This window comes from Ctenopharyngodon idella, chromosome 21 (assembly GCF_019924925.1).
Source record: "Ctenopharyngodon idella isolate HZGC_01 chromosome 21, HZGC01, whole genome shotgun sequence".
Classification (NCBI taxonomy): domain Eukaryota; kingdom Metazoa; phylum Chordata; class Actinopteri; order Cypriniformes; family Xenocyprididae; genus Ctenopharyngodon; species Ctenopharyngodon idella.
The window spans coordinates 17,644,960-17,668,689 of record NC_067240.1 but is presented as its reverse complement, the minus strand read 5'-3'; the positions used below and the strand labels follow the sequence as shown (position 1 = coordinate 17,668,689).

Sequence of the window (23,730 nt, the reverse complement as noted above, 5' to 3'; positions counted from 1 at the left end):
CCTCTCCTCTTTCTCTTGCATTTTTTTCTCTCTGCTCGACACTCTCTCCCTCTCTCTCTATGGTTTTGTCTCTTTCCATCAGGTGTCCAAATGACTTTACTGGTGATCGCTGTCAAACCTACGTTATGGCCAGTTTCTACCGTATGTCCATTTCTTCTTCTGTCTGTCTGTCTGTCTGTCTGTCAGTCTGGTTTGCATGCTGAAACTGGAGTTGTGGAATGTGGTTCTGTAATGGATTTTAATCTACTTCTTGTTCTAACAAATGCATTTTTTTATAACAATTATTGAGTTTTATTTGATCCATTGTGTCATTCACTACCTGCGTCATCATTACATTATCTCTTAACATGATCAATGATGCATGATTTCAAGTATGATTGCATGTTCTTTATGAAATTGAAACCATAACTTAGTCATAATCATAATGGCAATAAAACACCCCAAAGATGCTGCATCATTCCTTAACATATACAACAGAAATACAGTTACTGTCAATTTACTAACCATAAACACATGCTATAGAGAACATAATATGTCACAAACGTGTGACTGGTCAGCTAATAATTTAGATATAAAAATTGCACAATATCGATTTTTTTTTTTTTTTTTTAAATGTCCATAATAACAAAAAATAAGCATTCATATTAAGGATGCACAATACATCAGTTGTATATATCACTAACAATGTTGGTTATTGGTTGTCATTAGAGATATTTTATTTAATTTATTTATCAGTATCTGTTAATATTGGATATATATTGGCTGATATTAGCTCTATTTTTACATTTAGATGCTTGGATTTAGATTACATTTACCTTTGCAGTCATCTAACACTCACTTAAAGCAAAGACTATAGAATAACACAAGACGCGTCACTCGTATTGTTTTGAATGGGAGAAAGTGCAACGCGCAATATGGCGGAATAAGTCCCGCCTTCTAAATGAGAGCCAATCACCGATTGGTAAAGTCATCGCGTCACTGCAGCGGCCGTTAGAATCGCCGGCTCCTATAGAAACAGTCAGACACGCGCCTCCGAAATGAGGCACAAGGGACGCGCATTTAGGACTGCGCATGCGCATTAGCTGGATCCAGCCTGGAAAATACAGTTTTTTTTGTCATGATTCGAGCGTTTAGAAACAAAGTAGACAGTTGTCAGATTTCATTGGTGATTTCAAATATGAAATTTAATCGAAAGCTTGGCAAACAGCTTTGGAGAATTTGATGTTCAAAACTGCACTTGAATGCCCAAGAGGCGTTTCAAAGATGGCCGCCGAGTGAAATGACTTGTCTTAAAGGGACTTTGCTTAAAGTTAATCTTTAAAAACACAAGTAATTTAAATGTAATCATTAGTAAATCTCAAAATGAATATCCGTTTGTCATGCTGTATGTTATAACATTGTGACACCTTCACATGTAGCATTTAAAATTAGCAATTTTAGTTTGGTGTTTTATTAGAATTTAGTGTATTATAGGATTTTAATCACACTAAAAAAAAAACCTCAGTTAATAGCAAAATTTCCATTAAACTGAATTGAATAATCCTTTCACCATGTCCTAACCACACGCGACGCGACACCGTGACACGTGATAAAAGGTATCTTTCCATGTCAATCTGAGTTTCTGTCCTAACTAGCTACGACGGTGACGCGCGATTCAATTTTAGAAACGGTTTCTATTTTTCTGTGACGTCGCGGCTGGAACAACACAAAGTATGGCAATTAATAATCTCAGGTACAGTTTATGTGCTTTTTTAATGTTAAAAGCGTGTAATGTGACTTTGAATATCATTTACTGTTCTTAGCTTTGTAGCCGTACTAAAAGCAATGATAATTCACCTCGGATCAAAATTAAGCAAATGGAAACGAACAAACAAGTGTATTCTAAGACAAAGATTGTTTTAGCAACTCAATATGTATTTTTAATAATGTTTAAATTGTGTAATATTTGTGAATTTGATTATGTACTTAACCCTTTTTGAGTGCCATCAAGTTTAATCTCTGGTGCCTTGCACTTGCCGCAAATTCCGCAAGAGGCACACGCTGTTCTGATTGGCTGTGGTTTTTTTTTGTCACATCTCGTAGTCGCATCGCGTCTGGTGTGGACAGACAAATTGCTAGTCGCTGGAATCTTATCGTATTATGTATTTTAATTGAATAATTGAACAATCCTTAATCAATTATTCAATTAAAATGCATAAGGTTTGTTCAATTTAATGGAATTTTACTATTTATTAAATTGTGTAAATCTTAAAAAACGCTTAAACATTTTTTGACTGCAGTTATATAACATGAAAGTAATTATCGGCTTGAATTTGAATATTGATGCATCACTAATTCCTATGGTTCAAACAGTGGCGCATAAGGCTAGCAACGCTAAGGTTTTTTTTTTTTTGATTCTCGGTGAATATATCAACGGTTGATCCTTGAATGCAATATAAGCTGCTTTCAAATGCATATAAATGATTTTTCTACTAAACTGTATATTAGATGTATTTCAAATTATTATTGAGTTCTGCAATTTCATAATTAGTTTGAGCATTCATATCAGATCAAATGAAATGGGCTGTACAAGTTTGACAACAACCTCAGTTTTCTGCATGATCACGGTGCGTTATAGATTTAGTAATAGCCTATGCTGCCATTGTTAGTTCAAAGTTTAAAAAAAAAAAATACAATGACAGATTTTTGTATCATTTGTAGTAATTTCCATACAATACATCGTTCTGTAGTTTCACAAAAGAGTGCAGTGTAAAACAAGAACGCTTTGCAATGTACCGCCATTGTTTCCCTCGCACAATCCCGTCACAAATCCCCTCACACTCCACAGTTCATAAATCCACCCCTTAATTATGCTGTGAAATTAAACAGCTCCACTTCCCCGAGGTGACACATTTTAACCGTATAAGGCTACACCTCGGCGTCTCCACCGATCATGTCCATCAACTTCAGAATAACACATAGATTAGAGGGAGGCGCAGGGATAGCTACACCTGACAGCTCATGCCTGTGAGCTATTGGCTCCTGCTTGAGTCTGCATAGTGCATATAATCAAGCCTTTGTGCTCTCGAAAGTGTTGCTATGCTTCCGCTGTTTACATTTTACCATGACCTTAATCTCAACATATATTTATTAGTTTTTAAAAAGACAGGACGCACAGTACAACATGAAAGATTGATGTCAAAATTAAGCACAGAAGGAAAGCCTACAAAGTTGCATGTAGAACGGAATAGACTTCCACACTGTATAAAAGGAATAATTTATGAGGTATACTCAAAGTGGTGGAAAACAAGAAAAATTATAATTTGACACATGCACTATAACCTGTGTCATGTAATGTCATGTCATGATTTATAAACCTGGAGTTGTTACCTGTATCAGGACAGCAGATCAAGTCTTTGCACGCGTGGATTGTTAGCTTTTCCACAGTCAACAACCAGGCTTCCTTTGCGTACTTTGTAGCGCTGTTCAGTTTGGGAGGTCTGGAAATGAGTGTCTGTCAACATTAGATGTTGAAACAATGCAAGTACTGAGGGTTTTAGACCCGAGGAAATGTAAATAGCATAAATGTAGCACAATAGGTGCGTGTACATACAAGCAGGTTGAGGAAAAAATGGCTTTGGCACCAGGGAGCATGGGTAAAAGAGAGAAATGAAGGTGTCTCCCATCTTAGTGCATTGTAGGAATATTCCAACACAGAGAACATGTGACAAAATGTCTATTTCATAATTTCTACATGCAATGCCCAGCTGTAATTACCAGTTTGCAGGTTGTGCATGAGGGCAGACATGTCCTCAGAGCTGTCGTCCCTGAGAGAAAGTGATTTTCTGTCACTTTCTGTTCAACTCGCTGTTGAGAGAATTGTAATCGCTCTACCAATTAGAGTCATAGTAGAGAGCTAAAATGTTAGCTGATCTCTGGTAGAAGCATTGCAACACCTCAGGGGCTTTTAGACTAGGATCCCTGGGAAATTTTTACAGAGAATCATTTATTTATTTATCCATTTTTTATATTACATGTCATCTGTATAAATATATATGTCATTTTTATAATTACACTGGAATAGTTCACCATAAAATAAAACTGACTCACACTCATTACATGCTAATGCTAACATAAAAGAAGAAATTTTAAAGAATGTCCAAGCTGATTTTTACCATAATAGCAAATTGAACATGTGCAGCTGAACTCCATAAATAACTAAAAGTAATTTGCAAAGTATAAATGAGGCGCCTGGAATCATTTTATGTGTTTTCTTGGTTTGTTTATTTTTTGCATTTTATATATATATACATATACACCGATCAGGCATAACATTATGACCACTGACAAGTGAAGTGAATAACACTGATGATCTCTTCATCACGGCACCTGTTAGTGGGTGGGATATATTAGGCAGCAAGTGAACGTTTTGTAGTCAAAGTTGATGTGTTAGAAGCAGGAAAAATGGGCAAGTGTAAGAATTTGAGCGAGTTTGACAAGGGCCAAATTGTGATGGCTAGACGACTGGGTCAGAGCATCTCCAAAACTGCAGCTCTAGTGGGGTGTTCCCGGTCTGCAGTCATCAGTATCTATCAAAAGAGGTCCAAGGAAGGAACAGTGGTGAACTGGCGACAGGGTCATGGCTAATTGATGCACGTGGGGAGCGAAGGCTAGCCCGTGTGGTCCGATCCAACAGACGAGCTACTGTATCTCAGATTGCTCAAGAAGTTAATGCTGGTTCTGATAGAAAGGTGTCAGAATACACAGTGCATCGCAGTTTGTTGCGTATGGGGCTGCATAGCCGCAGACCAGTCAGGGTGCCCATGCTGACCCCTGTCCACCACTGAAAGTGCCAACAGTGGGCATGTGAGCATCAGAACTGGACCACGGAGCAGTGGAAGAAGGTGGCCTGGTCTGATGAATCACGTTTTCTTTTACATCACGTGGATGGCCGGGTGTAACCTGGGGAACACATGGCACCAGGATGCACTATGGGAAGAAGGCAAGCTGACTGAGGCAGTGTGATGCTTTGGGCAATGTTCTGCTGGGAAACCTTGGGTCCTGCCATCCATGTGGATGTAACTTTGACATGTACCACCTACTTAAGCATTGTTGCGGACCATATACACCCTTTCATGGAAACGGTATTCCCTGGTGGCTGTGGCCTCTTTCAGCAGGATAATGCGCCCTGCCACAAAGCAAAAATGGTTCAGGAATGGTTTGAGGAGCACAACAACGAGTTTGAGGTGTTGACTTGGCCTCCAAATTCCCCAGATCTCAATCCAATGGAGCATCTGTGGGATGTGCTGAACAAACAAGTCCGATCCATGGAGGACCCACCTCACAACTTATAAGACTTGAAGGATCTGCTGCTAACATCTTGGATACCGCAGATACCACAGCACACCTTCAGGGGTCTAGTGGAGTCCATGCCTCGACGGGGACCAACCCAACACAATATTAGGAAGGTGGTCATAATGTTATGCCGATCGATGTGTGTGTGTATGTGTATGTGTGTATATATATATATATATATATATATATATTGCATTAAATAGTAAAAAAGAAGAAGCTCAGTCATCTGTTCCAGATGACTGTTCCAACTGTGAAAGTATGTTGTCATGACAACAGTGGGAATTTCCTGCAGCTAATATTAGGCAGGTGAGCTGCCCAGAAAAGTGCTCGTCGCTCATCCATTAATTCAAATAATCTAATTATCCTGATCCCAGGGCCCTTTGTGTGAGAACATATTTTGATGCCATTATCAGCTACAGTACATCACCAGTTATGACAAGCAAACTTCCGCAATTAAAGCCACGATGACTGCATTTTCTGTTTCTGAATAGACAACTAAACAAAATAACATGTAATTTACTAGAGGTTTTGACAAAATGTTAATTGCTGCAGTCTATTTAAAATGTTTATTTAATCTGACTGAATCATTTAAAAAAAAAAAAAAACAGATTGAATGAATGATTCAATGACTCACTCATAAACACCTGTTTCATTACTAGATGAATCAGCGTTTTTGAATGAATCTCTCTATAAACTTTTATCCCAGTACTTCAGTGATAATATGAATATTTGTAACACAGAAATAACGATACTGTACCTATAGGCTTCATGACAACTGCTTTCTCTCAGCAGCAGCAGCGCCAATGCAGATTTGAATGTTCCGGTGTGATTTTTGTCAAAGTTTTTAATAGACACAGGCGAATCACTGTCATTCAGAAATGAGATCGCTTTGTGTTTGAATCGAGTTCGTGATCTTTTAATGATTAATCAAGCAGTTCTAATAGGCTATAAAAACACCTAAATTGATTTGATATTTGCTGCATAGCGCATGTTTTACTAATATACACATCCCAGAGTGTAAATAGCATCTTGTCATTAACAATTAACATAAACATGCATCAAATTGTTTTTATGAATAATATCAGCTGTCTGTGTGCCCCACAGGTAAGACACATCAGAGATATTTTAATTGTACAGCTCGAACACTTGAATGTATATCAGTTTACTTGCATTCTTGCATACTTGCTTTTTTTTGTAGTATAATTATATTAATGAAAGAGATGAAATAACACCCCTAAAATAACATAAATGAAAGTGTCTAACAATGTGCCCTGACATTACCCCACAATGACATGAATTCATAAAATAAAATCTACTAACCTAGCTGCTCGTTTTAAAATCTCAGATCCTAATCCATGCAATAAATACCGAAACAAACTACTAGTTTGATGATTTAATTATAATTCTTTTTTATTACTCGCAATTTTCTCTTACCCATTAATCCAAGTCTGTCTTCTAGAAACTCATATTTCAGATGTGCTCTAACCTGCATTATCTAACCACTTATACTCTTTCACATTTTAGTGTCTGCATGATGTGTCCACAATGTGACTTTCAAAATGCCCATATGTGTTCCTGTGTATGGTGGGATATCTCTCTCTTAAATCTTGTTCTTGTTTTTCCTCTCTGTTTTTGTTTTTGTTCTTCAATATCAACTCTTTGCACTGGCAGAGTCTCTTGGGATTGAATTTATGGGTATGGACCAATCCTTCATTCCGATTTCCAGATTGAACTGTGTAGCTCTCATTCCATTTGACACACCTCCATAGCCTCTCTCTGATGGACTCTAAAGCAAATGAACAAATTGATTAACAAATAAATCTGTCAATCAGCCGTTGCTCTGTATAGTAGCCCCTCTTACCAAGAGTCAGCATGGAAATCATTATCTGCAGCCCTCATCTCGTCACAGTGGGATTTTAAGGCTTTGTTCAGACAGGCAGAAAAAATCGGATCCGACTCAAATCCGTTTTGGAAAAAAACAACATGAATCTAATGTTTGTAAACATCCATATGTGGTCTGAAATCCGATTAAAATCAGATTTTTTGGAATGTGTTTCAGTCTGAACGATCATATAAGAGTTCAGAGTTTTTTCTGTCATTCATGACATGACACAACATCATACAAATTGTACAATATTGAATGGAATTTGAATTAGCTCTTTCCTCATTTAATGAACTATGTGACATTTACTATACAGAAATGAGTGAACAAATCAGTGGTTTTGGGCACAGTATGTGCATCAAATGCCTCTTAGTTGTTAGAAAAGAATGTCTTTGGCAGCCGATACACATATAGATGATATTAACTGTCACTTTTTGAACAATTGGATCCAATTTCATCCCTTGCAAAAAATTCCAAAAAATCAGAATTGGATTTGCTTGCAATGTGAACAAAGTCTAAGAAGCTTCAGTCAGCTCACTCTGTTTTACCAATTTAAAATTAGTCGTAAATTTTCTAGCAGTCCAAGAAATGTTGCCAAAACAGTTTTACTGTGAGCATTTAACAGCGTGCGTAGTTAGTTCAAGTTTTACGTAGGACTTTAGACAACCATATATTTTGTTGAATTGGTTGGAACGACATAAAGAGTCGGCAAATGAGTCCGTTTTTTTGTCATCATCATGAAGATGTACACAGATTTCTTCGTGTATGCAGCTAGTCTCAGGTCCTTAAGGAGTTAGCAGTATGCGGGGGTGATTTGCGTAAACCTCTGTCAGTTTTACACACCAACCTGGTATTTACTCAACAGTAAACATAACAAGTGTGTAGCTTCAAGTGAATTTATGTGCACTGGAGTAGTACAAACATTGAATTTAATTATGTTATACCTGGAAAGCCTTGGCTCACATTGATTCAAGTGTTCAGTTTCCCTTACACACGCACTTTTAGGATTTCTCGTTTTTTTTCCCAGTAAAAATATGTAACATTAAGACTTTCAGAGAATATAATTTTGTAATTTTTAAAACATTTTTTAGACAGATTATACTTTACACAGTTTTGTTTCTCAGTGTATCCTGGAATAAATAATTTTTGCAGTGTAATTTTTGACATCAGGGATTGTACAGCTATATTTCCAAAACTTTTACATAAAATCTGGTCATGTCCAGCTGTAACTTCTCCAGATGGTATTTTACTGTACAGTTGATCATGGTGACTTGACTTTCAACCCAATATGGATGAGTGCTGCAGATAAGAGTTCCCTTTTCTCAAACAAAACAGTTCCTTTTCTTTCATTTTCTCCCCTTATTCTAATCTAAGTTCTTCTCCCTGTTCCTGGCCTCTTTCCTGTTGTCTTTGCTGAATTATTTTTTCCCTTTATTTCTATCCTTGCACGCCATTCTTCTGCTTCACCGGTGCGATTTCTGCAGCTGTATTTGATAATGGTTCAAATTAAATGCAGTTTCTCTCTGTTTTCTGTTCTTAATTTTGCCAGGCTTGAACAAACTCAGTCTTAGTGCCCTAGCATGCCAAACTGCATTAGTACCATAATTAGGTTGTTTATATGACCTCTCCCAATCGTCTGTTCTTTGCTTACAAAAACAGCCTCTGTTTTTCCTTGAAAATGATCCATTTTACGGTATGTGTAAACTACGCTCTCTATGAAGTCACGTTGTGTGCTTAAATCACATACTCAGCTCTGTTCCTACTAGCACAGATGAGGTCCTTCAGAAATAATGTTCTCCTCCTCGCTCTGAGCGAACGACAGCTGGATTATTTCATTATTGATTATGAAATATTTCTCCTCAAACTAGCCCCCATCCCTCTCTGACACACATTCTCTTCCTTTTGGAAGGTCTGTGAGACCAAACCAAGGCCCATTTCCAAGGAAAAGGCAGAAGGCTGGACATAGTCTGTGGTTTGATATTTGAAAAACATGTCCTTTTGAATTGTACACAACATTCGGTTTTAAAAGAAGTTATGCTTGTTCTACAGCATGTGTGGCATAATGTTGATTACCACCAAAGATAATTCGACTCATCCCTTGTTTTCTTAAAAATGCAAAAGTTGAGGTTGCAGTGAGGCACTTACAATGGAAGTAAATGGGGCCAACTTAAAAGCAGAAGCTTTTGAGCTGTAAAACTGTTTAAATCAGTCCTACATTAAGTTTATGGATTTTTTTTCAATCTAAAATTGTGTTAACATGCATAATGTTTATATCTTGGGACTATACTATTGAAACTGTGTATTTTAATGTTTAAAAAAAATGGAAGTGCCTCACTGTAGAAATTTTTGCCTTTTTTTATGAAAAGGAAAATTGCAATATTATAGCATAAATGCTGTCAAATGAGCTTAACTTGTACTGTATCCAAAATATTCATTTAAAGCTTGCTAAGAATCCTTGCTTTAATTGGTTATGAATACATAAACTATAACTGACCAAGCCAAACAAAGACCCTGATGATTATATTATACCTCCATGTAATTGCCTCTTAAACCAATTTGCCTTGTATATTCATCCACGTTTCAATTGTCCTCTTGATATGCTGTTTGAGCTTGTAAATTGAGCTGAATGACGATGCCCCCCAGTGGAGGAAGGCATCCATGGACTCTCAGAAATCATCAGTGCCTATTGGGAGATTGTTCTCAGACAGACCGTTTTCCTCACGTCCACGATAATGATACGCATTATTCCTCGCGCAAGCAGTTTCCACTGCTGAGCTGGTCCATTAAAGCCCATGTTGAGGCCTGAGCCTTGTTCCCATCTCACGATTAATCCTCATATCCACGCTGTTAATGAGAGCGTACGGGATCTGAGTCATGCTAAATGCCCGATAGGAAGAACATGTTAATCCGGCCCGTACATGATATATCTCAGATTTCAACACTATGAAATGAAAGAGGATCACCGCAGCAGTAGGAACTGTTTACGAGAGAGTTTAGCAACAGTTGTAGTTTTAATTGAGACTGATTGTTGTTCTCTGGTTGTGTGTGACAATGTGCAGAGGCAGAGGAGCTCTATCAGAAGAGAGTCCTGACAATCACCGGCATCTGTGTGGCTCTTTTGGTGGTGGGCATAGTCTGTGTGGTGGCCTACTGCAAAACCAAGTAAGTATGAGGCAAAACGCAGCGATATATACTTATTTTAGAAATGAAATTCTTAATGTGCTGCTGTAGCAGTAATAAATAATGGTGCCCAAAGTCATTTTTTGACCTACAGTCAAACCAAAAATTAATCAGATATTTTTGATATTATTGATATATTTTTACTAGTGGGTGCCGGATACTATAGTTCATTTACGTAAGTGAGGATAGCAAAATAAACAGTGACATATTATACCCAAAAATTCTTCATACAGTGGACTACCAGTAAAATTGATGATAAATTTGGAACCAAAAATTATTGGGCACTGACACTTTGACCTGACCATGTTTTGCTTAAGTGTTATCTGACGTAATTAAGATGATTTTTTTTTGACAGTTTAAATCTAAGATCTAGTCATATTTTTTTTAATATAGTGAATAAACTGTAATAATGAATGAAATGTTCAAGTTGTCTGAATACATTTTGGTTTGACTGTAGACTGGCCTCAAAAAGATTCTTTTTCAAAATGTATACATTTCAGTTGTGTGACAAATTTCTATCAACACTGAAATCACATGTTATGAATTAAGATTAATTCAAGTATTTAATTAAAATCAACTAAAAGTATGAACTTGTATGAAATTTTGGGGTCGGTAAGTAACTTATGCTCTCCAAGTTTGCATTTATTTGATGATAAAAAAAATTAAAAAAAAAAAAAAAAAATACAGTTAAAAATAATACTATTAAACAATATTAGAATTCAAAATAATGGTTTTCTATTTTTTTATATTTTATAAATGTTATTTATTCCTGTGATGCTGACATTTTCAGCATCGTTACTCCAGTTTTCATGTCACATGATCCTTCAGAAATCATTGTAATATGCTGATTTTCTGCTCAAAAACATTTCTTATTATCAATGTTGAAAACAGTTATGCTGCTTAATATTTTTGTGGAAACTGCGATGAATAGAAATTATTTTTTGATGAATAGAAAGTTCAAAAGAACATCATTTATTTTAAAACAAATATTTTGTAACATTATAAATGTCTTTACTGAAATTTTAGATACATTTTTTGCTTCTTTGCTGAATTAATCTATTCATTTAAATAAAATAAAAAATCTTACTGACCGCAAACTTTTGAACAGTAGTGTATCGGTGTTAGCGGCTTTGGTGCGCAATATTGTTTTTATTAATTTCTGCGTTTTACTCAGCAATGTTAAGTTGACTGAACAAACACTTGTTAAGTAAAGCTGACAATACTCATTTTTAGTAGAAACAACTCTGTTAAATTAAGTTCATGTAATTACATGTGTTTTTTAAGTAATGTGAACAAGGATGGTTTGAGTGAAACTAACAACAGTGAAAGTTCATTTTTTTGAGTGAAAACAAAATTAATGTTTTAAACAATATGGTTTGGTAAATGGTAAAGCTACATTTGCTTTGGCATTAACTAATTTTATACAGAATTAAACATAATTAAGTAAATGCATTTTAAATCTTTTGCTAGGAAGGTTTTTGAGTGTATTTGGACTCTAAAGACTTTAAAAAATGAATAAATGTATTTTACATTACATAAAATATAAATTCAGGTGGAATTTAATTAAAAGAAAGAGAGCACTTTTCAGACTTAAAAAAAAAAAAAGGTCTAGCTTCATTTGTTTGCAGATGCCAATCAGTTTAATATTTTATTATCTAATGAAATGACATTTTTTTTAGTATGGCCAAATACATTTTGGTGCTACTATACAGTACAGTAAATAAATAAACATAACTTTGCTTAAAATCAGCATTAAATCCAGCAGCAGGATCGAGCGTTAGTTCCATAGTGAGCTTTTAAATGTGACATGATGATTGTGACTCTGAGCCGATGTCTGAGTGAGTGACACTGCCTCACTGTAGCCTCCCCCCCAGGAAACAGAGGAAGAAGATGCACAATCATCTGAGGCAGAACATTTATGTGGATCATCCCAACCGAAACCTGGCCAATGGACCCAATCACCCAGGCCCAGGTCCTGAGGAGATACCCATGGTAGATGTACGTCACTCTTCTTAATAAAATCAGATTGGTTGTGATGTAATATCTTCTGTCAGTAACAAAAGGGCTTTTTTTTTCTTTCCCAATTGCAGTATATCTCCAAAAATGTACCGGCAACTGAGAGAGTCATTAGACACGGAGCAGAGGCACCTTTTCCTGGCAGCCGGCAGTCTTCCAGATCCCACAACTCCTCCACCCGGGCTCATTCCTCCACTCACAGGTACATTCCTGACAACGTGGAATGTTTGACGACAAATGAGCAGAGGATTTGTGTGTGTGGACTCATCATAGCCAGGGGTCATGCCCCATGTCATACGTCTGTTTTCATCCCATTCAGCATTTTTCCCCCTTCCATTCACCCACTAGATGTGGAATCCGAGGCAGACAGCCATTATTCACCCCTTTTAGAATCAAGCCACAGGTGTGAGTGAGTGAGTGCAGAGAAACTCAGAGGTTATCACCCCACAGGGCTCCAACTTCACGCTTTTCACTCAGACTGATTCTTATACACATATGGGTTAAACCAGTGGTTCTCAGTTTGTTCTGTCATGACCCCTTTGAAAACGAGAACAACCTTTGTGTGCGCCATTTTCACTTTTCACATTTTCACTTTCCGTAATCAGCCAACCGTATTGTTGCCAACTGTGTACTTGTTGAATAAAGTGGAATTATTTGGCAGATGGTAATTTCTCAAAAAGCAAATGAGGTTTTATTGAGAAAAAAAGCTACAATCTTTCTGCCAGTTTTTCAGTTATGTATTGATAACGTTGACAAAAAACAAAAAACAGAAAACTATGCTTTGTCAGTTTTCACTGTTGTGAATAATGAATAGCCTAAAACTTAAAAAAAAAAAAAAAAAGAATGAACTTACTGTCAGTGGATTTACTTTATCTTTTGTAAAGTTTGTGTTGCCTTTTGCATAATTTATTCACCACCCTTGCAGTGTTTTTATCATTAACTAAAACATTTTTGTTAATTGAAATAAAGCTGAAATAAAATAAAATGTAAATATTAGATGAAAAACTTAAACTAAATAAAAATGAGAAATATTGCCTGGCAGCTATATGAAATAAGCTGAAATAAAAATAACATTTACATTTATGCATTCGGCAGACGCTTTTATCCAAAGCGACTTACACTCTTAAAATTAACGCAAGAGTTTGAGTTTAACCTTGAGTGAATTTACATTCCACTGACAAGCTACATTGAGTTAGAGGAACTTAATAATTTGTAGCAAAAACACAATTTTTTTTAGTTGATTAAATTATTAAATTTAAGCTGGAACCAATTAATCTTATCTATTTTAGTTCAAATCAACAGCTCTCATAGCACATGCTAACACAACTTATTTAACAAGCAAGATATTACTTGTCACTGGCATTAGCGCAGTCATTGCTTATAGAGTCAATGTAGTTTTTACCTTCATGTGTCTACTCTTCAGCACAATGGTAACCACAAAAACTTCAACATTACAGAAACTTTATATTACAAACGATTTTAAGTTGATGTAATGATCAACATTATTATGTCAACAGAACTCAACAAAATAATGTTTGCAACTTAAAAGGTTTAATTAAAACAGTAAATTAGAATTAGAATTTTTAACTTGCAACTATGCATTTATTTAAAGGGTTAGTTCACCCAAAAATGAAAATAATGTAATTTATTACTCACCCTCGTGTCGTTTCAAACCCGTAAGACCTTCGTTCATCTTCAGAACACAAATTAAGATCTTTTTGATGAAGTCTGAGAGGTTTCTGTTCCTCCATAGAGATCCAACGCAACTACTACTCCAAGGTCCAAAAAGGTAGTAATGACATTATTAAAGTACTCCATGTTACTCCAGTGGCTTAAACTCAGTTTTATGAAGCGACGCAAGTGCTTTGTTTGCACAAAAAAACATAATTTACTATAATTTACTTAATCAAAAATATCTTAATTTGTGTTCTGAAGATGAACGAAGGTCTTACAGATGCGGAAGGACACGAGGGTGAGTAATTAATGACAGAATTTTCATTTTTGCGTTAACTAACCCTTTAAGTAGTGGTAACGGGTCCCCTGAATTACTTTTTAGAGTGTACATTGCATTCCTTGTACACATTTTCTTATTAGTGACATGAGAGGATTGTGTCCAACTGTCCAGCTCCAAAAAGTACCATGAAAGTAGTCCATATGACTGAGTCGCTACTGTATATTCTAAGTCTTGTGAAGACGAAGGAAATCTAAGAACTAAGAACAAGCCTCCCGTCCCCCCACACTTTGAGAACCACTGGGTTAAACTTCTTGTGCGCTTTTTCTGTCCTGCTTTCTTTCTTTACTTCCCTTTTCTTTCATTCTTTTTTCTCTCTTTCTGTCTTTCTCAGACATGAAGGGAGAACGTGGAGTCTGGAGCGAACAGACAGCGTCCTCTCCGACTGTCCTTCCGGCATGATGTCGTCCTCAGTGGGGACCAGTAAATGCAACAGTCCTGCGTGCATGGAGGCGCGGGCCAGACGTGCCGCACACTGTGGCTTTACTGAGCCCCACCGGCCGGCCCTGCAGTACGGCGACTCTTTCGACTCGCTTGGGGACTCTCCGCATAGCGACAGGTGCGCAGGAGCGCCCCCCTCTCAGCAGCCATGGCACTGGGAACCATTTTAGTGTGTGCAGTAAGACACTGCATTTCAGTGCATTGTCTCCTTTACCCCCGGAGACTGGCATGGGTGGCGTGAAAGATTCAATAGCAAATTTCACTGCACGTACCATCAGGGTTTGGGGTGTTTGGGAGGGTTTGTTGTGGTCTGTCCTATAATCATTTGATAAATGTAATGAAAAATGGGTAAATGTTGAAAAATATATTTCAGAATATTTATATATTCAGAATACTCTTATTACATATTAAAATGAGATTATATATATATATATATATTATATATATATACACACAAAAAATATTAAAATGTTATATACTGCGTGTATATATATATATATATATTTAATTGCATATTAAAATATTTATTTATAATATTAAAATGGTATATATATTTCATTATATAATATAAAAAGATTATATACTCATATATATATATATATATATATATCATACATTTTATATATGTATGTAATAAAAATGTACAAAAATAAAAGTATAAATACATTTAAATTACAATTATATTGTATATTAGTATTTTTATAATATGAATATTTTTATAAATATAACATAAACATGCAAATATTTTGTTTCTTGTGCTGCGTCAGTCACTAGCGCATCTGATCAAAAACTCTCCCAATAAGAAAGCTGACCCCTCAAAACTCACTGTATAAATCACACACTGCGTACCATGACGAATATAATACTAAAATTCATTGCGCAAATCGTGCAGATGCTCTGGCCCAGCTGAAAGTGTCAGAGAGGGAGTCAGGGTCAAGCGAAGCTTCGCTGCTCCAGATACGCAGTATTTGTATCAAGGCAGAGAGAATCTAGCCCACGGCCAGCTGTATTTACAGTTATCTCTCGCCTGCGAAACGCCCACACCACCATGTAAGGGCCAAAACGGGAGAATTTATACCGTGAGGGGTTCATTAAGTCAACAAGAGCCGAACAACACGTTATCTCAGGGGTGAAACAGGTCTCTGGTGTTCTGCTCTGTGCTATTTCCCTCTCTACCTTCTCTCCTCCTCTGCAGCTGACTGAGCTGTTGTGCATACGGCTATCTGCCCTCAGGCTCTGAAAAACTGTGACCGAGCAGCCAGTGTTAATTTATCTGTTCCAGTTTGACTGTGGCCTCCTCTCTCAGGGCAGGCTCACTTTAATTCACACAGCACAGGCCAAAGGAACAAACGTAGATAGGGCCTTTTTTTCTGTCAAAGCCATCAGGGAAAATTACCCGCTTACATGATTAACTGTAGCATGATACACGCTAACGGAAGGGAACTCGTAAGGCAAACTTTGTCATCAATCTGGTGGCATGCTGCAGTAACAATGCTAAGCCTAGACTGGGAGGTTTGACGGAGCCTCATTTGTTCCTGTGGCATGCATGTCTGCAGTCATTTGCTATTGAGCTTTCAGCCGCCGCGTCTTAGTGTGCATACTATTATTTTTCTAGTGCCATAGCAAGGTGGGCGTAAATTGCAAAAATACAAGACAGGAGCACTGCGAATGAGCAGCGAACACAGAACAGGGATCCCACACCTTTAGACCAGTGAATTTACCATGATGTTCATACTGCAGTATGAATTTTAATCATTTTAGAGAGGTTGCACTCAAAAAAGCAATTTCTAGTCAGCAGTTCAAAAAAAATATATATTTATATATATTCAGAAATGTCCATAACTTTTTAGGATTTAATGAATTCCATGATTTTTCCAGGCCTGAAAATCACAATTTTAAAAATCCAGGTTTTCAATGACCGTGGGAACTCTGAAAGAGGTTCTCAACCTTGAGGTCGCCCATATGGGATCAGGCGCAGAAGATTTCTACGAACTGTATATAACTTATTTGTGATATTTAATCTTTTTAGCATACGTTTAATATTCAGTAATTAGACCTATTGAATATATTCTTCTATGCTTAAAATATGAAATATTACTTTTTGTTTTAACTTTTCGTTCAAATGTATGGAGCCCCGCACGTGACATGCAGACAAAAATATACAGTATATATCGTGGCCACAAATAAAAAATTTGGTAAACGGTGGGAACAAATTATTATATTGTGCATATGATTTACTTAAAACGAAGGAACGAATTAGTAAAATGTGCTGCAGTGTTAAAGGAGCAGTGTGTAAATTTTAGCAGCATCTAGCGGTGAGGTTGCGAACTGCAACCAACGGCGCTCACCCCACCCTTTCGAAGCAAAATAGAGAAGCTACGGTGGCCGTCTGGCCGACACAAGTCAAAGACGTCATCGTCTGAGACAGCAGAGAGTACGTTAGCCAGTCAAGCAATGAGCTTTCTTCTTACTTCTAACAAAGAACGGTCTCTGCTTCTAATAAACCAGATGACTACTACTACTACTACTACTACTAGTACTACTCTGCGTATTCGACATAGTGACGATGCAAGCTGCCTCTAAAAACATGAACGATTTAGAAGAAGAACAACATAGTGATGAAACGCGCTCTGTAGAGTGTTTGTCCGTTTAGGGCTGCTGTAGAAACATGGTGGCGCAAAATGACGACTTGACAGAGGGGGGGACCCGCGGTGTATGTAGATGTAAATGGCTCATTCTAAGGTAATAAAAACATTCGGTTCATTATGTAAGGTCTTTATACACCACTGAAAACATAGTTATGTATATTATATTGCATTTCTGTCAATAGATCCTCCCAAATTTTACACACTGAACCTTTAATTCGTGGCCATGATATACATATTTTTCCCCGCATATCATGTGTGGGGCTCCGTACTACGATATTAAAAATAAAATATAGAAATTGTATACATTATCGTTCAAAAGTTTGAGGTCAGTAAGATTTTTTTTAAAGAATACAATAATTTTATTCAGCATGGATGCATTAAACTGATCAAAAGTGACAGTAAAGTCTTTTACTTTGTTACAAAAAATGTATATTTCAAATAAATGTTTTTTTTTTTTTTTTTTTTTTTACTTTCTATTCATAAAAGAATCCTGAAAAAAAATGTATCATGGTTTCCACAAAAATATTAAGCAGTTTTCAACATTAATAATAAGAAATGTTTCTTTAGCAGCAAATCAGCATATTAGAATGATTTCTGAAGGATCATGTGACACTGAAGACTGGAGTAATGATGCTGAAAATTCAGCTTTGACATCACAGGAATAAATTACATTTTAAAATATTAAAAGTAAAATATTAAATTGTAATAATATTACTATTTTATTGTATTTTTTTATCAAATAAATGCAGCCTTGGTGACCATAAGACCACTTCTTTAAAAAAAAAATAAATAAAAATATATCTTAGAGATTTCAAACTTTTGAATGGTAGTATCCAGTATATTATTTATAGATCCAACTTGGATGGACAGCAGAGAAGAAATGCCCAGGGAAAAGGCATTTAGTCTTAAGAACGTGATTTGCCATTCGCGAGATCCTAAAGTTTAATTCTGTTTGGGTGAATGTCAGAACTGTAAAAGGTTGAGAACCCCTGAATGCAGCTTTTATCTCGGTGGTGGGTCCCTTCACATTTATCTGTACTTAAAACGTTTGACTAATGTGCATATCTGTTCCACACAACCTTCTTTTCTCCTGCTCTTCTTCCTCTCTCTGTCTCTCTCTCTCTCTCCCTGTCCTTCTCTCACCACAGGTACGTGTCAGCGCTGACCACGCCAGCTCGCCTGTCTCCCGTGGACTTCCATTACTCACTGCCCCCGCAGGTGCCTACCTTCCAGATCACGTCTCCCAACGCCAGCCACGCCATGTCTCTGCCCCCCGCCGCACACGCTCCCTACCCGCCGGAGGAGGACCAGCCGCTGCTGCGACGCTACCAGGTGCCGCTGCACGAGGCGCGGGGCCACGAGCCCTACCGGCAGCAGCAGCGCGGCAGCTACCTGCGAGACAGCACGGGCAGCCTTCCCTCCAGCCCCTACCGGCTGGCTCACGAGGAAGAGTACGAAAGCACCCAGGAGTACCTCTCCTCGATGGAGCAACCAAAGAGAAGCAGTCGGCGTTGGCGCAGGTCCAGACTCAATGGCCACGTAGCGCCACGTGGCTACCAACCGTCCCGAGACTTGGGCTCGCGCAGCTGCCTGTCGGACAGTGATTCGGAAGAGGAGGAAGGTGAGAGCACGCCATTCCTCAGTATGCAGAACATGAACGCCGCCGAGCCCTCCGCCCTCTACAGGCCCGTGCCCGACACGCGGACTTCTCACGCCCAGAGCGGGCGGCACGGGCCTCGTGCCAACACACAGACCAGACTGACGCACTCGCGCTCCAAACTGGACAATGCACCCCACTAGAGAGACCACCACCTATCCACAAAAACCGATCTACTATAGACATGCACCTATAAGAAATATTTTTATTTTATATAACTGACAGATATTATAAACAAATGAAATATTTATTTTCATTTTAGCAAAAGTTGTCTACTAGTTAACAGCAAAGACTTTTTTTATAGGGAAAACTCTATTTATATGTACATTTTGATTTACAGCATAAAAAAGATGTGCCAATTTTTTCACAACTTAAAAAAAAAAAATAGAGTAATATTGTGGTGCCTTTTGCTGTATGCTGATGCCAGAGGGCCAGTGGAGTTTTTTGTAGCCTTTCTTATACGGACGCCTCATTTTTTATACTCGTTTACTCTTTTGTTGTCTCTTTTTGGCCTTTTTTTCTTTCCTTTCCTTTCAAGGTTGTGTTTTTTGGGAGCTGACCCTCATTTGAACTGTGACATCCCCCCTCCACCGTCATGCAATATAAACCACTCTAACATAAGGTGTATGTTTACATGAATTTGATCCACAGAGATGTTTTATGATCATGTTGCTTTGCCAACAGGAAATCAATGACAAATGTAATCTGGGGTTCGGAAAAAAAGTAGTGTGTGTGTGTGAGCGTGTGAATGTGAATGACCAAACGCGAGAGGCCTCGAAATGACTGTGGCTCTGAGAAATATGCTGCTGTTGTCTAGAGTTACGCATGTGGGCACCTGATGTCGTCTTACAGATGCACTGCCTTGACTTGCTTTGCATCCCTACAGGGTAAGGTTTGTCACACGGGAGCCTTCTTTTTCCAAAGGAGATTGTGGGTTAAATGTGAGGGGGCCGTGGGCCGGGCTGTCAGTGCTAATAGCTTTTGACAGATAACAAAGAAATAAAGAACATATAGTCTCTCCCACTCAGCCCACTTTCCCGTCACTCAGTCGAGTCGCCCTCATTATCAGCACATCCATCCGGTTAGAGTGGCCAGCGGGAGAGATAGACGGGAGGAATGGAAGGCCTCACAGCGTCTCAGGACTTCATTCCACTCCACATCTTCCTCTAGCGCAGGACTGAAGAGAGACTGACACCAGGCTGATGGATGCATCCACTCCATCGTTTGGTCCTGGTACTTTGGGACAGCAAGAGTAAAGGGGCTGTTCACACGGGACACATTCTTGTGCTGTTTTTTTAATTTTTGCTTTGTTTGATGCATTCCATTTGACATCAGATGTGGGATATTCCTACTTTATATTTCCGAAGTGTGATCATAAATGCCCAACACTTGAAATATGATGCATAAAGAAACAAAATTGCAATTTATATAGATATAATATATATAGATTAATTTGAGGATGGGATGAACTTATTTACATTTCGCAACAATGGGTTGAGTTATGAGACTTCGGTTTAATTCTGTGCAGCTTTTAACTGTTTTTAATATTAGAATGTGTCCTGTGTGAACGGCCCTGAAAAGTTTCTGTGCAGGATACACAATAATGTACACACACAAACACAGTCTCAAATGACAAGACAAATAGCTGTGAAAATTATTAGGGGTCATTAAAATGCCAAAATATGCAAACTTTATATTCTACTTGCGTTCTAATGCGTTTCATTTTTAGTGTTTAATGTGGAGGCTGTTTGTTCACCGTTTTTTTTTTTTTTTAACTTCAGGTCATTTTTTTCATTAGGTCCATGTATTTCATAATTATTTAATATATTCACAGTTACTCTAAGACACCAAATAGTGCAGGTCATTGTAATTATTATTTTATCATTACTTTTCATATACGACTCCATTTTAAAGCACTCATTGGGCCCAAAGCAAACTAGAAACAGCTGCACTGACTAACTCTGTTTGGATGGAAACGCTCCTACATTAACAACTAGTCAGTGTCAATAAGCCTGAGATGAAGTGTACTAAAATCAGCTGTTTTTTTTTAATTCTTCACCTTCTACAAAGAGTGTCCACAGTCAGCATCAGATTTCCACCTTGTTGAGAAGATGTAAAGAATAATAGTGTTGAGGTAGATGAACTCCATTGGGTTAGGCACAGAAAATCGACACCAAATAATGGAGGAAGATTAGAACTAGACAGATATGTGCTAAATATGTTTTCCGTGCACTTCTTCCATAAAGGAGATGAGTTGTGATTATTTTGGTGAAAAAAAAAAAAAAAAAAAAAAAACAATAATATACAAGTTAAATCCTAATAAAAGGGGTTTAATGCTGTATTATGACAGCACAACGAAATATCTTTTTTTTTTTTTTTTTAAATGAAGGGATGTTTTGTTTGAAGTTTGAGCAGAAATACTTTAGATCCCCTACCTTTCTTCCTTACATTTTGGGTCTTATTTGTATGTTTGAGAAATGCCAAAAAGACAGTGCTCTGGTTAGTTTAATGTGATATCTCTACTCAACCTCTTGACGGTAATGTCTTGCCAGTTTATTTCTATTTTTTCGTTTCCCCCCGCTTGAAACGTCTAAACACCTCCTCACCTCTGCATGTCCTTGTGGTCAAGGTTAGATGGGTGCATGGTACAAGCAGCAGATGATTTGTTTTCCTCAAGTCAGTGGAAGTGTTTTTTTTTTTTTTAACATTCAGCAATAAAGGAATCTTTTGCCCCACCATTTCCATTCTTGGAAAATGCTAGAGGATTTTAAAAAGTGAGACAAACACACGCGGCTGTCATAGATTGTAAAAATAAAATGAAAACACCTGTTCATATGAGAAAATAAACCTTTCTTGGTATCATTTTGGCACATGCCCATATCTGACCTGTTGTCTGTCTCGTCTGTTCAGAGTCATCCTGCCTGTCACTAAATTATGCCTCCCGTATACCTGAGCATGAAATGATGCAATACCAGCCACATACACCTTAAGTGCAGAAGGCGAGCGCTCGCTATCCAAGCGTCCTGCAGAAACGATAAAATGACTGACACAGGGCAAGTCACTGGGTCCTCATTATACATCTAGTCCACAAACACCTTCCATTTTATGAGCATACAGGCACCTAGTAGAAGGGACCCTAGCCTCTGCTATAGTATTCATCACCCTTTGCGACACACCTGGCTCAACACCGCATCCCCAGGGGGGAGCGCGTTCGGGAAAAGAACAGCAGGCAATGCGTGTTCTCTTCTGATGCAAACAAATCTATCTCCGCCTCCCTGTACAGGCTCCAAATTAGCTGTACCATCTGGGGATGCAGCCGCCACTCTCCATGGACTACACCCTTCCTGGACAGCATGTCCGCCCTGCAATTTAGGCAACCGGGGGACACAGACTGCCTTGATGGAGAGAAGATTTGACTCGGCCCATAAGAGGAGATGCTCGGCCAGCCTCTGCAGCGTGCGAGATCAGACGCCACTTTGGCCGTTGATATACACCACTACCGTCGTGTTGTCCATACGGATGAGAAAGTGGCACTCCAAATATATGGGAGAAAAAAAAAGCGCAGAGCTCTAAGTGGTTTATATGCCATGACTTCTGCACACTTGTCCATGTGCCAAAGGTTGGTCTGCCATCACACAGGGCTCCTCAGCCGGTTGACAATGCATCCGTTGTGACCACCAACCTTCCTACCATTTTGCCCATCGAGGCTCTGCGGTCACATATCCCACTGTCGAACCAGGGGGCTAAAGTACTCACGCAGGTGTGAGTCACCAAAATGTGCATCCAGCAGGTCCACCACTCGCTGCGTGGCACACAGGCTTTCAGCCACAGCTGAAGGGCTCTCATATATAGAAGGCCCAGGTGACAAACAGCTGCAGCTGCTGCCATCAACCCCAACGATTGCTGAAAATGCTTCAGAGGCAAGGACCTCCCCAGCTTGATCATCGCGAGGGCCCTGGTCATCACCCGCATGCGCTTTTGAGACAGGCATGCTCGCATTGAATGAGAGTCCAAGTCTATTCCCAAGAACGAAATGGTTCTTGGGGTTGAGCCTCAAACACCTGAGGTGGTCGAGAAGTCTGCATTTGTGACTGAGAAGCACATCCTGAGAATGATTAACCAGTCATCCAAGTTTAGATTGCGAATGCCACTCAAGTGAAGTGGGAAGTGGGATAACGCTGCATTCACACACTTTGTGAAATTGGAAGGTGCCTAAGCTAACCTGAAGGGTAGGACTTTGAACTAAAAAGCCATGCCTTTAAAAGCGAATCTCAGGAAGAGCCTGTGGTGAGGGGCTATCTGTATATAAAAATAAGCATCCTTTAGACCCACTGACACAAAACAGTCCCTGGGTCCCTGTCATCTTGAAAAAAAGATTTGACAGCACATTGTTTGACAGTCTCAAATCCAGAATCGGATGCAACCTGCCATCTTTTTTCAGGACCAGAAAATATTGACTGTAAAACCCGCTCTCCTTTAGCTTTGGGGGGTACTACCTCTGCTGCCTGCTTGGCAAGAAACAAATGGATCTATGTCCAGAGCACTGGTGCCATCTGGTCTG

The 23,730-nt window shown here is 38.3% G+C and overlaps 1 protein-coding gene across 9 annotated transcripts in view; it reads left to right on the top strand.

Annotated features, from left to right (window-relative positions):
- The window catches only part of nrg2a (neuregulin 2a), a 102,685-nt gene extending 80,636 nt beyond the window's left edge, over positions 1-22,049 (top strand). For 3 of the 9 annotated variants that reach the window (XM_051876887.1, XM_051876896.1, XM_051876895.1), the window contains exons 5-11: positions 83-141; positions 7,006-7,029; positions 10,276-10,378; positions 12,259-12,394; positions 12,487-12,614; positions 14,758-14,982; positions 18,661-22,049. In XM_051876887.1, the coding sequence (XP_051732847.1) occupies positions 83-141; positions 7,006-7,029; positions 10,276-10,378; positions 12,259-12,394; positions 12,487-12,614; positions 14,758-14,982; positions 18,661-19,312 (1,327 nt within the window). In that variant the 3' untranslated portion in view covers positions 19,313-22,049. The remainder of the gene's footprint in view (positions 1-82; positions 142-7,005; positions 7,030-10,275; positions 10,379-12,258; positions 12,395-12,486; positions 12,615-14,757; positions 14,983-18,660) is intronic. The other 6 variants (XM_051876889.1, XM_051876891.1, XM_051876888.1 and 3 more) reach the window with 6 other exon arrangements.
- The last annotated feature ends 1,681 nt before the right edge of the window (positions 22,050-23,730 follow it).